Here is a 17,827-nt window from a genome sequence, read left to right on the forward strand (position 1 = left end):
GGCCGGTTGATGATATATTTTCTACACTATCATAACTACCACCATCAAGGTTTTCATTTTCTGAATGATCAAATCCTTTTTTTTTCTTTCTTAAGATCTGGACTGAACCCTGTCAGCACCCTCTCTCTGGTCGTGACTAGCTGGCCTCCTGCATGTCAACAAGCACTGATGAGGCTGGACAGTCTACAGGCCAGCAGCCATCTACGAGAGTGTGCCGTCATGGCTTGTATAATGGCCGAGGCACATGAGATGACCCCCACCCATCACATCACAGCAAAGGTCAGTTGAGTTGAGTTTGGTTTTATAGATGTTTAGGTTTTTTTTTATGAAGAATACTATTTGGCTTTTCCAATTAATCTATTTTGGTTTTTACGGGTTAGGCCAAATAATTTTCTTTATTATCTATGCAAATTTGACATCTATTTAATCGTTGCGGTACCTGCTGTGAAAGCAAATGATGCAAAGTTTGAGGAAATTCAGGCCTGCAGTCTTTTATTGTTGTGTGAGAAATTACCTCTTTCTCAAAAACTTTGTTACTTCAGAGGGAGCCATTTCTCACAATTTCTTATATTGCATGTATCAACAGCTCTCCATTGCTCGTTACCAAGTAAGGTTGTATGCTAATAATTATTTTGAGTAATTACCAATAGCATCCAGTGCCTTTAAAGCTAACTCTGATTACTATTTATATCTCTCTTATTTTTAGAATAAGTACAAACGCTGGACGGCAGAAACAGAAGCCGTTGGTCAGGACCTGTCCTGCCAGCTCTTCACGACCCTCTGGTACTACCTGCACTCCAGCGAGCCCCAGCGTATCGAGGGTCTGGTCAGCGAGGACGTCCCACCAATCAACATCCTAGAGCAAGGCACCCACACTCTGATCCGACAGTGGAAGGTCATCCTCTCGATGCTGAACCCAGCGGTAACGGCTGCCCAATTCCCAGCCAACAGGCCTCCCCTGCTGGAAGATAAAGCGGGCTTAGAGAATCTGGCCACCACTGTGTTGGACTCCAATCAGCAGGGACATACTCTGCAGACTCAGTACTCGGGAGCAAGTATAGATTTAGAGGGCGGCACGCAAGACAACGCTTCTCAGCTCATCACCCAAGGTACCGAGAAGGAGGACTTTGAAACAGCTGCTCTGTTGCCATACTCAAGTCGTTATGGAACTGGCTACAGTATGTATGAGGAGTTTGCCGGCAGGAGTAAGGCTGCTGAAAATGTTGATAAATCTTATGAGGTACTGGGTGGTGGGACGAATGATGGTGTAGCCGATCATACCAGACACAGGTCTCAGACTGCCAGTAGTGGTACCCAGAGTGTCACTGGAACTCCAGGAAAACAGCAGTCACTTCAGGTTCCCGGGAAGAAGCACACCAATGTTAGTGCCACTCATAGCGTCGACAGCGTGGAGGAGGAAATTACAGTGGACGAGGAGAACCAAGATGAAGCTGATGATTTGATTCCTGCAGAGGATCCACCACCAAGTTTCAGGAATATTCCACCGCCTGATTTGCCTTTCACTTTACCTTACACGGGGTCTTTGATCCCTGACATGGCCATCACGCCGACCATCATGCAACTTGGCGATGCAGACATCCTCTTCAAACCACTCTTGAAGCACCTGGGCATCGCTCGTAAGCAGCCTGAGCATTTCATCATCAAGAAGAACCTCCAACAGGTCAGTGCAACGGTAGAGCTCAAAAGACTGACTCTAACTATCGTTGAATCAAGTCCGCGGCAACGAAGCAGGGTGAAGAAATCACGGGGCGACAAGGAGTCATCTCGAAACAAAGCGTCCTTCCCGTCGTTCTCCAGCGAAAGCCTCACCATGAAGCTCTCCTTACATGAGTGCATGGACACCGGGCGACAAACTCCCGATGTCGGTGATCGTCCCCTCAAAGCGTCTCCGTCCGAGAGCTGCGGCGTACCAGGTAGTCAATCAAACTGCTGCCGGGCAAGAGCATTCTGTGTGACGCTCCATTGGACAAGAGCAATGCCTGTCATCAATATGCCGTTGCTGAGGCTAGTCACACAGCTGGTTCAGGTAGGCCAGGCCTTGCAGGAGGCACAGCGTCACCTCCCAGGCAGCAAGAGTGGCACGGACACAGAGCCAAGCACGATGAACAGCGACCTCTCAGCTGCTGTGCTCAGTCAGCAAGCAACACTGCCGCGGCTCGACAGTACAGACGGGCCCCATGGGGACACAGCCTCCTACAGCTCCCAGGCAGATAGTGAGGTACTCGCCCAATGCTGGCAGACTATGTACCATCTGATGAATCTCTACTCGGGGGTTTCGCAGCCAATCAGTTCTCTGGAGACGTCGCATGTTATCATCAATCCTTTATTCAGGGTGGAGAATGAGATGGCCATGGGACCGTCGAGGGAGAGAAACTCCAATCTTGAATACCGGTAAATAAGTTACATAATCGTAAAGACTTCTTATATAGACTGGTTTCAAATTAATATCTAAATTGTTTTAAGGTGGTACAGTCTATGACATTGTTGCGAAGAGAAATCCATAGTTTTTTATTCCTTTATAGTTAAGTAGCCATTTCAATTACTAAATTAGTTATGGATGTTTTATTTGTACACACTTTTAACTTGTGCATTTGTAGTGAAAGAATTTTAATCAACCACAAGGGAAACTGACTTGGTAATTGTTTATTAATTTTTGGTTGAGCAAAGAAAAATGTGACCAGAGAAATTGACTAGGCATTTTGTCCTTGTTAAAGGGTGTATGTACTTTTTGTAGGACAAAAAACACTATGTCCACAGATTTACACTAAACTTACACAGTTTGAAGATAATGATAGTAGAAAGCTTCCCTGAAAATATTACGTGCTGAGGTGCTGTAGTTTTTGGGAAATGAGTAAAACAATGTCATGAAAATAATTTTGATCTTATGAGACCAAAATTATTTTAAGCATTTACAAACGTATTTTCATGATATTGTTTTACTCATTTCTCAAAAACTACAGCACCTCAGTAAGTAATATTTGAAGGGAAGCTTTCCACTATCATTATCTTCCAACCCTGTAAGTTTAATGTAAATCTATGGACATTTTGAAAAAAGTACCCAAATCCTTTAAAGGGCACCCTTATAGGGTATTGTGAATTTCTACTAAATTTCTAGCACTTAAAGGGCACCAACAGTAGCCATTTCAATTACTAACTTACAGGGGCATGGAGGCAATCGCCTTTGTTGCCTCCGTGAAGTATCAGGCCTGTCGTTCAAATTTTCCTTGGTCATCCTAAAACATTTAACAATTTGACATGTTTGTAGGAGATTGGTTGAGGACCTGGATGAGCCCGACAGTGGGTTACCCGGCGCCGTTAAAGATACCCATACGCCTGGTACCACGGCCCAGCAACAGCTTCAGGTGTCCGTCCTGTTTACCGTGGAACTTGAAGAGCTGTGCATCGTGTCTCAGCTCGCCGGCCTACAGAGTGAAGCTGAACTGAATAACGTCACTGCTAGCATTAGCACTAAGCATCTTTTACCCGCACCAGGTAAGCAATGATGGTTATTGTTTAAGAGATGTTAAATTTGCATTGGGGATAAAGAATATTGATTTTGACGTCATGTGTACTTTTTCTAGTAAGCATACTTGTTTGTGCTTAGCTGCCTTCAGTAGAAGCAGCACTATGAAATGGGAGACTTTGGAACGCTAGGTGGCAGCAGACTTACCAGGTAAATTGCCATTGTTGACGTAGTTCTGAGCATGTGCACACTACCGAGAACAATGGATTTTACCTGGTAAGTCTGCTGCCACCAAGCGTCGCAAAAGTCTCCCATTGGACCAAGTTGTAGAATAGCAAAGGTTGTGGGTTCGAATTCCACCTGAGTAAAATGCTTGTGGATTTTTTATTGTTCTGTTTGGTCTTCCCTAGAAGCATCAACATTTGACATGTTTGATAAGAACTGTTAATATTAAACATAGCTTCTGAACTTTGTTCCCCTGTGTTACTCTTTGTATTACCTTCAAAATGTTGACAACTTTGGACAGTCCCTGTCGGATACTTGGAAATATCTAATAACTATTTTCACACAATTATGACTAGGGAGTGGTCGCAAGCACTGGTACCAGCGCTCTGCGTTGCTCGGCTGTAATGAAGTCATAGTTGTATTGTCCGAGAGAGTCAAACCCAACCCACTGTAAGTATTTTTCCTTTCATGACCTAATGTGGACATTATTTTAATCTAAATCCATTACAAGCAATTACGGATGCTTAATGCAAAACTTCTTTGCCTTATGATGTAAATCCCTGTATGAACTATTTTGTTCAGGAATACAGGGATGTGATTTCTTCGTTTTTAACTGGAAATCCGGTTTGTTATTACGCCCACTCCAAATTTTTTTCTTCACATATTTGATTATTTACATCAATTTCATAAGAAAATGAAGATAAAACCATAATATTATTGAACACCCTAGTTTACAGAGTAAGCCTATTAAAATCAAAGAAAAAACGTATGTACACAATGTACATTAAGCAGGCTTCGTACCAGCAAGCTTTCACGCTTAGCACTCATAGTTCAAGTTTTTTTTTCAACAGCCTACATTGTATCACATGCGAATATTATGTAATGTTAAAATATATTTTTAAAAATTTTTTGTGCGTGCGCATCTTTTTTAGAGTTTGCTATTTTTGGTATTGTTTGAAAGTTTTTAGTTTTGATCCACTATGAAAACTTCATCAAACCTCTTGTCATTGTCATGTCTGATTATTACAGGAATATAGCTACACTAACTGTAGATAAGCCGCAGATATCCTGTGCCGCTGCAAGCCACACCAATCCAGGCCGCATGTCAGCCAGTGTCTCTCTCCAATCCCTAGACGGCAGCTTGCCTGTCAACCTGTCCCTGCTGCATGGTGTCATCAATCGCAGCAAGCGCAAACTCACCCACCGCATCAGAGAGCTGCAGTCGGCACTGTCGAGACCCGAGGTGGGCGCTGGAGATTCGACAGACGGGGTGGGGGAGGGTGAGGGTGAGGTTGGGTCGGAGAGGGGGCAGTTAAACCCTCCGGAAGCCTGCGGTGAGGCTGAGAAAGCGGTGGAGTCCACCGTCTGGCAGTGTGCTGCTACGTTAAAGCTTAGTAACGTCTGCTTACAAGCAACTATGCTGCCGTCACTCAAAGCTCAATATATTGTAAGTATCAACTCATCGGCCTGCGAGAAAGTCTCTATTCGTTTGCATTTTGTATAAATTCATCATTCAGGAAATAGATCGATCCTTTTCATTTTGACACTTATTCTGGTTGTGAAGCCAAGGAAAGCGAACTTAATCACTGTACTATTCAAGAACCCAATGGATAGAAGAAGATAGTGAAGATAAGGAAGGAAGTTTTAATTTTAGATAGAGAGTCTCTTTAAGTCCAATTCAGTCTCGTGATGCATTTACATTCAAGTCAAATAGATAGAGACCTCATTAAAGTGTGAACAAATTTGTAAAACTATAACCTCATGTTAAAATGGTGTAAAATGCCAGTTTGTTTGATAAAACATCTCAAGTTTAACTTTGGGCTTATCATTGTAGATACGAGAGATTAACGGCACCTGTCACTATGGCGATGGAGTTCAGTTTGGCATCGAAATGCCTCAACATTGTCTCAGGTTTAACTCAAAGGTAAAGACCAGTAACAACTGATTTATGTGATTTAATTTCGTTGTGATTTAATAATAATTGATTTGATTTATATAATGCCTAATATAAAGTTATTTCCAGGCGCTTTGATTTTATGTTGAAATTCTTTTCAAGGATATTAGTCAGGCTTCCCTCATTGTCCAGTATTTACCAAATTTATTAGGATCAGGGCCAAATTTTATCTTTATTAGTGTCTGTACTGTTAAAGACACTTGACACTATTGGTAATTGTCAAAGACTAGTCTTCACAGTGGGTGTATCTCAACATATGCATAAAATAACAAACCTGTGAAAATTTGAGCTCAATCGGTCGTCGAAGTTGGGAGAAAATAATGAAAGAAAAAAAACCTTTTCACACGAAGTGGTGTGCGTTTAGATGGTTGATTTTGAGACCTCAAGTTCTAAATCTGAGGTCTCAAAATCAAATTCGTGGAAAATTACTTCTTTTTCGAAAACTATGGCACTTCAGAGGGAGCCTTTTCTCACAATGTTTTATACCATCAACCTCTCCCCATTATTCATCACCAAAAAAGGTTTTATGCTGACAAATATTTTGAGCAATTACCAATAGTGTCCACTACCTTTAAAAAGTAGTTTTTCTTAAAGCCATTGGACACTTTCGGTAAACAGTATTGTCCAAAAAAAACACCCTTGACGCACCATGGTCACACGAAGTTGTGTGCTTTCAGATGCTTGATTTTGAGACCTCAAATTCTAAATCTGAGGTTTCGAAATCAAATTTGTTGAAAATTACTTCTCTCGAAAACTACATCACTTCAGAGGGAGCCGTTTCTCACAATGTTTTATAATATCAACCTCTCCCCATTACTCGTAATCAAGAAAGGTTTTATGATAATAAATTTTTTGAGTAACTACCAATAGTGTCCACTGCCTTTAGGCCGGTAAAAACATGTCTGCAGACACATCACACCTGGGCCCAATTTCATGGCTCTGCTTACCGCAAGCACAGAATCGGCGCTTACGGCAAACGTATTTCACGGGTTAGCGGCGAATTTTGGCTTCTGCGCGTGCGTGCATTCTACGCTTACAAGGCTAGTGCAGAAATTTGGCACTTGCACGTAAGCAGGGAATCGTGATTGTAAGCGCAGAATGCAGCGGTAAGCAGAGCCATGAAATTGGGCCCAACTGTGTACCCCTGAATTGCATGCTTTACTGGGTGTCATGAAATTGATCCCCTGAGCATTGCAGACACTCTCTAATCAGATCAGTGTGATATTGAATTAATTATTTGTTGCGCTTGATGGCTTCAACAATGGACCCTTTCCATGAAATATGCTAATTACATTCACGCATGCGTACAGACCCTGTTAATTGGCAAACACCATAGAGTTGTGCACTACTTTAGCCGTGTACAAAACAGCGCGATGTTCCCTCATTTTGCCAACCAAAACGTTAGTGCGCACGCGCTATGTGCAATTTACATATTTCATGGGAAGGGTCTATTGCATTTATCAACGTCATGAAGTGTTTCATGTGTCAATGTCTGACTGAAACGACTGTTACATGTTTGATTCCTTCAACTGTTTCATGTTTGATTCCTTCAACTGTTTCATGTTTGATTCCTTCAACTGTTTTTTTGATGTTTGATTCCTTCAACTGTTTCATGTTTGATTCCTTCAACTGTTTCATGTTTGATTCCTTCAACTGTTTCATGTTTGATTCCTTCAACTGTTTCATGTTTGATTCCTACAACTGTTTCATGTTTGATTCCTTAACTGTTTCATGTTTGGTTCCTACAACTGTTTCATGTTTGATTCCTTAACTGTATCATGTTTGATTCCTTCAACTGTTTCATGTTTGATTCCTTAACTGTTTCATGTTTGATTCCTTCAACTGTTTCATGTTTGATTCCTTAACTGTTTCATGTTTGATTCCTTCAACTGTTTCATGTTTGATTCCTTCAACTGTTTCATGTTTGATTCCTACAACTGTTTCATGTTTGATTCCTTAACTGTTTCATGTTTGATTCCTTCAACTGTTTCATGTTTGATTCCTTCAACTGTTTCATGTTTGATTCCTTCAACTGTTTCATGTTTGATTCCTTCAACTGTTTCATGTTTGATTCCTTCAACTGTTTCATGTTTGATTCCTTCAACTGTTTCATGTTTGATTCCTTCAACTGTTTCATGTTTGATTCCTTAACTGTTTCATGTTTGATTCCTTCAACTGTTTCATGTTTGATTCCTTCAACTGTTTCATGTTTGATTCCTTCAACTGTTTTATGTTTGATTCCTTCAACTGTTTCATGTTTGGTTTCTTCAACTGTTTCATGTTCGATTCCTACAACTGTTTCATGTTTCGATGTTTGACTCTAACAACTGTTTCATGATCACAGGTTCTAGACGATGACCTGTCATCGTCTGCCGAGATCGACCTGCCTTGCATATTGACCAACGGCCAGTACAAATTCCCTGTCCAGCCAGACACCAACAAGACGACCTCTTCGGCCATGTCGACCAGCGTGGGGGAGGGGGCCAGTAACGCTAGCCTGGATGCATTGATGACCATTGAGGAGTTACGTCATAGTATATCAACGGATCTTGTCAATCATCTGATAACAGTGCACCATGTGTTTCTCAGTGTGAGTCATTCTAAAAGGACGATTCTTTTTTTTTGTACAACTTTTTGTCCCGATCCTAGCGGAGTCTTCATCAGGGGGGTCACTGTCTGTTTTTGTCAACTGTCACATTGATTTACATGAAAGGTAATTTTGTGACATACAACAAAAAACACATGTGAAATGTTTCAGCTGAATACAGTGTCTACTCGCTAAAAAAACAACAACGCAAAACTGTTTATAAAGAATACTGAAAGAAAAAACACCCTTGTTGCACAAATGTGTGTGCTTCCAGATGCCTAATAAAAGGCTTCAGGCCTGAAGTCTTTTAACATTTTTGGGTGAGAAATTACCTCTTTCTCAAAAACTATGTTGCTTCTCACAATGTTTTGTACTATTAACGGCTATTGTACTATCATCGTTACCAAGTAAGTTCTTATGCTAACAATTATTTTGAGTAATTACCAATAGTGCCTTTAAAACTAATGTCATACTTTGACTTCAAATGACAGGACTTAGTCAACTTAGTGGATGATGTTTTTGGTAATGATGATCCAGTCAAACCGCAGCAGAGTGAGGCAAAGACGCAACCAGCTTTACCTGAAATCTCTGTGATTGATGTCTCTTTACTGGTTAAACTCAAGGTATGTAAATGGGGATATATTCAAATAAAAATTGGTTTTGCTAACAAAACAGTTGCTGGCAGTATAAGCACTTTATGTAATCCACCATATACACAAACCTGTAGAAGTTTGAGATCGATCGGCCATCTGGGTCACGAGAAAATAGTGAAAAATCGATTACACATTTTGCATAACATTGATGCAAAAAAAAAAAATGAATATAATGCTTTACTGAGCGATAAATTCCAAACGCGAAATAAGATTATTTATTTCACAAAATATGACATTTCAGATAAATATTTCAAGGGATGTTTTCTACTATCATCATCATTAGATCGTGTAAGTTTTGAGTAAATATGTGATCTTTACACACAAAAATTCTTACCAATTCTGTGAAGTTCCTTTAAACAAACAAAACAAAACATTTGAATCCAGCTTCTACACCCCTGTAACGAAACAGCTCCAAGTGTCATCATTGAGCTGTACTGCTGTCCTCACCCTCCGAGATCTCTCTTCCTCCTCAAACTTCCTCACCACCACACCGAGGACTAAATCTTATGGCTCCTTCTGACACCTCACCCAAGTTCTGGAGTGCCATCTGCTGACGATGACTAGACGACAAGCTAGTTGAAACGTTGAGACCAATTTAAGAAGTCACTCCGCGGTAGTGCAATTCATAACGATCATACATGTATCAGCTAAAGTAGTAGTCTCAGCCAATTTTCAAAACCTTCCACCCAGGTAGCAGTTAAAAAGCAGGACAGTTCTTTTCAGAACTAAGAAATCTCCCGAACAATCTGATAATTCTACTCCGCGGTAGTAGAATAAAAAAAAGACAGTTCTCTAAAGAACAAACTCTACCTGGCAAGTAGAAACACACATGGTGTTACCGCAAACAAAATATATAACAAAATTGCAGTTAAGTCAAATTATAATTACTATTGTCACTCGCATCAAGCACTCTTTGCTTCATTAACTTATTCTCTACAATTTTATATAGATATTTCAATAAGTTTGGTGTTGCACTTGTCTTCCATTGCAGGGTGTCCAGATAACTGCTACCACTCCATCCGCTGGTGCCATGCGATTGGAAACTGGTGTAGTCGAGATCAAGCTGTCCAATAGGATGACTGGAGAAGGAGGTAAAGGATAATAATAATAATAATAATAATAACAATAACCAGTTTTTATATAGTGCTTTTCAAACCCAAGGGTTTCTCAAAGCGCTTTCGACATTATTACCCCTGGTCACTGGGCCTTAAATCATTTCTTAAACCATCTCAACTCCCTGGGGAGTATACAGCCTGTGTGACAATTATACATTTATATGTGTACTCGGCTAAACCAATCACAAGAACCATCTCTTGCCCTCACAGGTACCCATTTACCTCTGGGTGGAGAGAAGCAATTATAGTTAAGTGTCTTTCTTGCTCAGGGACACAAGTGTCACGACCGGGATTCGGACCCACACTCTGTTGAACAGAAGCATCAGAGCTGGAGTTCGACGCTCTTATCCACTCGGCCAACAACACCCCATGATGGGGGTAATTGTAAAATGGGTGTTGTTGCCAAGTTGTTAAGAGCACCGAACTCAAGCTCTGGTGTTTCTGTTCAGCAGAGTGTGGGTTCAAATCCCGGTCATGACACTTTTGTCCCTGAGCAAGACGCTTCACTGTAATTGCTTCTCTCCACCCAGGGGTAAATTGGTATCTGTGAGGGAAGACTTGGTTCTTTTGATAGATTTAGCTTAGTAGCATGGGCGGGTCGAATGTTAAATAGTAAAACACTCAATTGTATAAACAGATGTTTTAACCCAATTCAATATTTCTGTAAACTTTTAACGAAACAAAATATCTCTCATGATTGGTTGCTTCATTCCCCAAAAAATTCCAGACTTTTATAGTTTTGTGACATTAATACAGACTGTGGCTATGTGTTTGTGCCTTGCATTTATGGCTTTCCATTGTTTTCAAAACTTGGTTGAAAATAACTCGGGCTATGAGTGTTGCAAAAGAAAAGTCTATAAGCTTATTCCCTCCATATTCTTGAATCACAGAATCGAGTGGGATGAAGCTGTATGCCAAAGCGTTGATAGATCTGAATATAAGTCTGGGTACCATGCAGAGGTCACACAGTGCAGGCGACCTTGACCTTGAACTGCACCAATTAGCATACTTCAAGGCCAACATCGGACTGACCAACGCACCCAGGGTAAGTACTCAAGACATTTTGTTTGTTTGTTTAGATGATTTGCGGCCGATTTCACAAAACGCTGGGATAAATCCTAACTCGAGTTAGGACGGGTCCTAACTTAGGATGGGTTCAATTCGTCCTACGTATTTGGATACGGAACTGAACCCGTCCTAAGTCCTAAGCTTAATCCTAAGTTAGGAAGAGTTTGGTGAAATCGATGGATTCCCTGTCAAGAGAGCTTGGCAAACTCCCACAGAGGGATGTAAACACCAATCCGGTAGCAGCCAATCTCTCTCATAGTGGTTTTAATGTCTATGATTATGAATTGCACAAAATCAAGAAATTGCCATTCAGTAGCTAAACGACAATAGTTATTCTAGTCATTGTGAAATCAGCGGTAAGCTTGGTAAGATTCGAACCCACAACCTTGTGATTGCAGTCCTGCAGTCTAACCACCAGACCACGGTTAGCTTGGTAGGATTCGAACCCACAACCTTGTGATTGCAGTCCTGCAGTCTAACCACTAGACCACGGTTAGCTTGGTAGGATTCGAACCCACAACCTTGTAATTGCAAGTCCTGCAGTCCAACCACTGGACCACAGTTAGCTTGGTAGGATTCGAACCCACAACCTTGTGATTGCAGTCCTGCAGTCTAACCACTTGACCACGGTTAGCTTGGTAGGATTCGAACCCACAACCTTGTGATTGCAGTCCTGCAGTCTAACCACTTGACCACGGTTAGCTTGGTAGGATTCGAACCCACAACCTTGTGATTGCAGTCCTGCAGTCTAACCACTTGACCACGGTTAGCTTGGTAGGATTCGAACCCACAACCTTGTGATTGCAGTCCTGCAGTCTAACCACTGGACCACGGTTAGCTTGGTAGGATTCGAACCCACAACCTTGTGATTGCAGTCCTGCAGTCTAACCACTTGACCACGGTTAGCTTGGTAGGATTCGAACCCACAACCTTGTGATTGCAGTCCTGCAGTCTAACCACTAGACCACGGTTAGCTTGGTAGGATTCGAACCCACAACCTTGTGATTGCAAGTCCTGCAGTCTAACCACTAGACCACGGTTAGCTTGGTAGGATTCGAACCCACAACCTTGTGATTGCAGTCCTGCAGTCTAACCACTAGACCACGGTTAGCTTGGTAGGATTCGAACCCACAACCTTGTGATTGCAAGTCCTGCAGTCTAACCACTGGACCACGGTTAGCTTGGTAGGATTCGAACCCACAACCTTGTGATTGCAGTCCTGCAGTCTAACCACTAGACCACGGTTAGCTTGGTAGGATTCGAACCCACAACCTTGTGATTGCAGTCCTGCAGTCTAACCACTTGACCACGGTTAGCTTGGTAGGATTCGAACCCACAACCTTGTGATTGCAGTCCTGCAGTCTAACCACTAGACCACGGTTAGCTTGGTAGGATTCGAACCCACAACCTTGTGATTGCAAGTCCTGCAGTCTAACCACTAGACCACGGTTAGCTTGGTAGGATTCGAACCCACAACCTTGTGATTGCAGTCCTGCAGTCTAACCACTAGACCACGGTTAGCTTGGTAGGATTCGAACCCACAACCTTGTGATTGCAAGTCCTGCAGTCTAACCACTGGACCACGGTTAGCTTGGTAGGATTCGAACCCACAACCTTGTGATTGCAGTCCTGCAGTCTAACCACTAGACCACGGTTAGCTTGGTAGGATTCGAACCCACAACCTTGTGATTGCAAGTCCTGCAGTCTAACCACTGGACCACGGTTAGCTTGGTAGGATTCGAACCCACAACCTTGTGATTGCAGTCCTGCAGTCTAACCACTGGACCACGGTTAGCTTGGTAGGATTCGAACCCACAACCTTGTGATTGCAGTCCTGCAGTCTAACCACTTGACCACGGTTAGCTTGGTAGGATTCGAACCCACAACCTTGTGATTGCAGTCCTGCAGTCTAACCACTAGACCACGGTTAGCTTGGTAGGATTCGAACCCACAACCTTGTGATTGCAAGTCCTGCAGTCTAACCACTAGACCACGGTTAGCTTGGTAGGATTCGAACCCACAACCTTGTGATTGCAGTCCTGCAGTCTAACCACTAGACCACGGTTAGCTTGGTAGGATTCGAACCCACAACCTTGTGATTGCAAGTCCTGCAGTCTAACCACTGGACCACGGTTAGCTTGGTAGGATTCGAACCCACAACCTTGTGATTGCAGTCCTGCAGTCTAACCACTAGACCACGGTTAGCTTGGTAGGATTCGAACCCACAACCTTGTGATTGCAAGTCCTGCAGTCTAACCACTGGACCACGGTTAGCTTGGTAGGATTCGAACCCACAACCTTGTGATTGCAGTCCTGCAGTCTAACCACTGGACCACGGTTAGCTTGGTAGGATTCGAACCCACAACCTTGTGATTGCAGTCCTGCAGTCTAACCACTGGACCACGGTTAGCTTGGTAGGATTCGAACCCACAACCTTGTGATTGCAAGTCCTGCAGTCTAACCACTGGACCACGGTTAGCTTGGTAGGATTCGAACCCACAACCTTGTGATTGCAGTCCTGCAGTCTAACCACTGGACCACGGTTAGCTTGGTAGGATTCGAACCCACAACCTTGTGATTGCAAGTCCTGCAGTCTAACCACTAGACCACGGTTAGCTTGGTAGGATTCGAACCCACAACCTTGTGATTGCAAGTCCTGCAGTCTAACCACTGGACCACGGTTAGCTTGGTAGGATTCGAACCCACAACCTTGTGATTGCAAGTCCTGCAGTCTAACCACTGGACCACGGTTAGCTTGGTAGGATTCGAACCCACAACCTTGTGATTGCAGTCCTGCAGTCTAACCACTGGACCACGGTTAGCTTGGTAGGATTCGAACCCACAACCTTGTGATTGCAGTCCTGCATTCTAACCACTTGACCACGGTTAGCTTGGTAGGATTCGAACCCACAACCTTGTGATTGCAGTCCTGCAGTCTAACCACTAGACCACGGTTAGCTTGGTAGGATTCGAACCCACAACCTTGTGATTGCAGTCCTGCAGTCTAACCACTTGACCACGGTTAGCTTGGTAGGATTCGAACCCACAACCTTGTGATTGCAGTCCTGCAGTCTAACCACTAGACCACGGTTAGCTTGGTAGGATTCGAACCCACAACCTTGTGATTGCAGTCCTGCAGTCTAACCACTTGACCACGGTTAGCTTGGTAGGATTCGAACCCACAACCTTGTGATTGCAGTCCTGCAGTCTAACCACTTGACCACGGTTAGCTTGGTAGGATTCGAACCCACAACCTTGTGATTGCAGTCCTGCAGTCTAACCACTTGACCACGGTTAGCTTGGTAGGATTCGAACCCACAACCTTGTGATTGCAGTCCTGCAGTCTAACCACTTGACCACGGTTAGCTTGGTAGGATTCGAACCCACAACCTTGTGATTGCAGTCCTGCAGTCTAACCACTTGACCACAGTTAGCTTGGTAGGATTCGAACCCACAACCTTGTGATTGCAGTCCTGCAGTCTAACCACCAGACCACGGTTAGCTCGGTAGGATTCGAACCCACAACCTTGTGATTGCAGTCCTGCAGTCTAACCACTTGACCACACCGACATTCTATAGACCATGTGACTGATGACATCACATGGTGTACAAGAGAGAATCAGAGCCACAGCCCATTTTCCTGCTTAAAGCCATTATACACTTTCGGTACAGGGAAAGAAAAAAAAAGTTCACAGATTTACAAATAATTTACAGGGTTTACAGAAGGGAATGGTGAAAGACTTCTCTTGAAATATTGTTCCATGAAATGCTTTACTTTTTGAGAAAACAGCAAAACAATATCAATTCTCGATAGCGAGAATTACGGATTTATTTTAAAGACATGTCATGACACGGCGAAACGTGCGGAAACAAGAGTGGGTTTTCCCGTTATTTTCTCCCGACTCTGATGACCGATTGAGCCTAAATTTGTTTGTTATTTTATATATAAGTTGTGATACACGAAGTGTGGGACTTGGACAATACTGTTTACCGAAAGTGTATAATGGCTTTAAGCAGGAAATATTGCTTAACATTTTTTTGCTAAGCAAGACAAAACTTGATACCAGTTACTTTTGTTTGGTGCTGCTCTAATTTTTACAGTGCCTTAATATCCATTCAAGGATTTAACTTGCCTTATAAGTTCAATTAAATATATCTCCTGGACTAACTTATGGCAGAAAGTTTCTTACGAATGATAATGATTTATAACGAACTTTAGATAACCTTCTCTATTATTCCCCTAATTTATTTGTTGAATCGTTTTTGTTCTTGTTCAGTCTCAGCAAGAGAATATAGCGCCAATCAAAGAGGAGAAGTCTGCCTTCCTTGTGACCCTCAACCGACCGATCATTTACGTCCAGCCAAGTGCGGTAGACATAGGTGAGTGAACAACGAAATCATCACCATCTTAATGTAGCCATTTTGAGACATATGCATTTGAATGATCAGATACATTTGTATAACACCTTGTTCAGGTTTAATACTAGAGTTAATGCAAAATCTGCTGCCGGAAACTCTAGTATGAACTCCATCTCTTAACGATAAATGTAATGTATGAACTTAGCTCTTGGCACTTGTGTCCTTGAGCAAGATACTTCACTACAATTGCTTTCTCTTCACCCAGGGTTATAAAATGGGTACCTGCGAGGGTAGAGGTTGATATTGTGTTTGTAAAAGCAACTGGAGTGCCACTGCAGCTCATGCTGTATACTCCCCAGGGAGCTGAGAAACATTAAAAGGGATGTTATTTGCCTAATGAACAGGGCACTAATGTAAAGTGCATTGAGATGTGTTATGAAATGCGCTATATAAGAACATACTGATCGAAACGTCGAGTTGAAACCAGCGGTTCTTTTCAGAACCACCCCAACTCATTTAGAGATCATCATTACATGGTGTTACCGAAAACCTTTCTTTATTTCAGTTTCAATTTTTGTAATTCAAATTGTTCAAATATGCATATTGTTTGTGTGGAAATAAATGTTGATTGATTGATTTATCCTTATTCCACCATGCAAATTTTCAAATCCTACATTTAAGAACAAGTTATTCATATTATTTTGCTTGACTGCATCACAATTATAGTTTAATGTCTCACTCAAGGACATCTGTGCGTGCGTTTCCTCGTTTCAGCTGTATTAGTGTGGGTGTGTTACCACAGCGCCTATGAGCAATGGCGAGAAAGACAGAAGGACATGATGGGTAGTAGAGTCCAGGCTAGGAACGTCTTGCATCGGCAGACGACCTCCATGGAGAAGCTAAGCTCGGTGTTCCTGCAGCTAACATTACAGGACCTTGGAATATGCATTCCAATCAACCCTGCCTTCCAAGTATGTACACACATTGATAGATTGTATTTTTTAGATTTTGTTTCTCTTTTTTTTTCCTTGTGTATTTTTGTGGCTGTTTTTTGTGTTTTTCATACCTTGGAAAACACTTTTCATGATGAATCAATAAATCTAAGCTTATCAAAACTAACAAGCGCACACATTGATTGATTGTATTTTTATGTTTTTTTTTTATTTTGTTTCCCTCTGTATTTTTGTGGCTGTTTTTTAACATGTTTTGCATATCTTGGAAAACACTTTTCTTGATGAATCAATAAATCTAATCTAATCTACACTAGCAGTTGTGGGACTCGCTAGTTTTTGTTCCGTTGTTCACTTTCTGAAGAACTCCCCGGTGGGATCGCATTTTAACAAAGACAAACATTCTGGGGACCTTTGTGCTCATTTTTGGAGCGCTATGGAAACCAAAAGGGGACTTCCAAAGATGGAGTGCTCCAGAAGGACATTTGTGTACAAAGGATATGGGAAAATACAGGGACAATGGAGAGAACAACAGAACGCTCAACAAGAATGCATTTTTTAGAATTCTTGTCACACTGTGTAAAAGTTCGGACAGCTGTGTGTATGCCTGAAAAGTCTGTAGGCCATGTCAAACATGTCATTTATTAGGCAACTCGATGGCAATCAACTGCACTCTATTCACAAAGAATACATGTAGCTCTAACTCAATATCCCATTGAAATGTGAATGAGCTTCCTTCTTGGAGACTTCCTGGAACTGGTTGCCTGTAAATTGCCTCGTGTGACATTGCCTTATTAAAATCTATTACATAGACCTTTTCGCAAATACCGGGGCGCGTGCGTAAAGCTTGGAATTAGGTGCATTGTGGTCTAGCTGGTATCCAAATTTGATCCATATATATCCCACAATGCGCCACATTCAACAGTCTGCGCTTGCGCATTGGTATTTGCGATAAGGTCTATGCACATGTTGGCCAGCCCTTGTATTAAACCAAATGATCCTCATCCTATAATAACCAGAATTGAATACTCTTTTCCTCGACCCATAGAATATTTCCTCGTTCTCCGGCGGAATGCCTGAGCCAGACTACCACTCCGCCTTAGTCCTCACCCTAGAGAGCTCCCTCATCACTGCTTGCTACAATAAATCACTTGTCACTAAGGGATTCTTCCAGCAGTTCTGTCTCCGTTTCGCCGAGGACTTCAACACCTCGAAGAGCGATTGGAAACCACAGACGTACAAGGGTCTCGTGAATGCATGTAAGTGAGAAACTAGACAAGTAGGAAAATAGAATTACAACCGTTTCAGACAGGCGTGCCAGAATCCTGCTATACCAAATAGATTAGGAGTGACTCTAGTCGTTCCCAACGACTGTAGCAACAGGTAGTCTTTTGACTTCTAGGGCATCCATTAGCTCCTGACTGTTTCAGAT

The 17,827-nt window shown here is 42.3% G+C and overlaps 1 protein-coding gene across 1 annotated transcript in view; it reads left to right on the forward strand.

The window, feature by feature from the left end:
* The window catches only part of LOC117296311 (transmembrane protein KIAA1109 homolog), a gene marked incomplete at its 5' end in the record, with an annotated part of 78,793 nt that overhangs the window by 27,897 nt on the left and 33,069 nt on the right, over positions 1 to 17,827 (forward strand). The window contains 13 exon segments of the mRNA XM_033779159.1: positions 96 to 279; positions 707 to 2,412; positions 3,287 to 3,513; positions 4,066 to 4,159; positions 4,739 to 5,156; positions 5,544 to 5,633; positions 8,008 to 8,253; positions 8,742 to 8,873; positions 9,895 to 9,994; positions 10,909 to 11,063; positions 15,364 to 15,466; positions 16,220 to 16,416; positions 17,444 to 17,654. Coding sequence (XP_033635050.1) covers positions 96 to 279; positions 707 to 2,412; positions 3,287 to 3,513; positions 4,066 to 4,159; positions 4,739 to 5,156; positions 5,544 to 5,633; positions 8,008 to 8,253; positions 8,742 to 8,873; positions 9,895 to 9,994; positions 10,909 to 11,063; positions 15,364 to 15,466; positions 16,220 to 16,416; positions 17,444 to 17,654 — 3,863 coding nt within the window.

This window comes from Asterias rubens, chromosome 11 (genome assembly GCF_902459465.1).
Source record: "Asterias rubens chromosome 11, eAstRub1.3, whole genome shotgun sequence".
Classification (NCBI taxonomy): Eukaryota; Metazoa; Echinodermata; class Asteroidea; order Forcipulatida; family Asteriidae; genus Asterias; species Asterias rubens.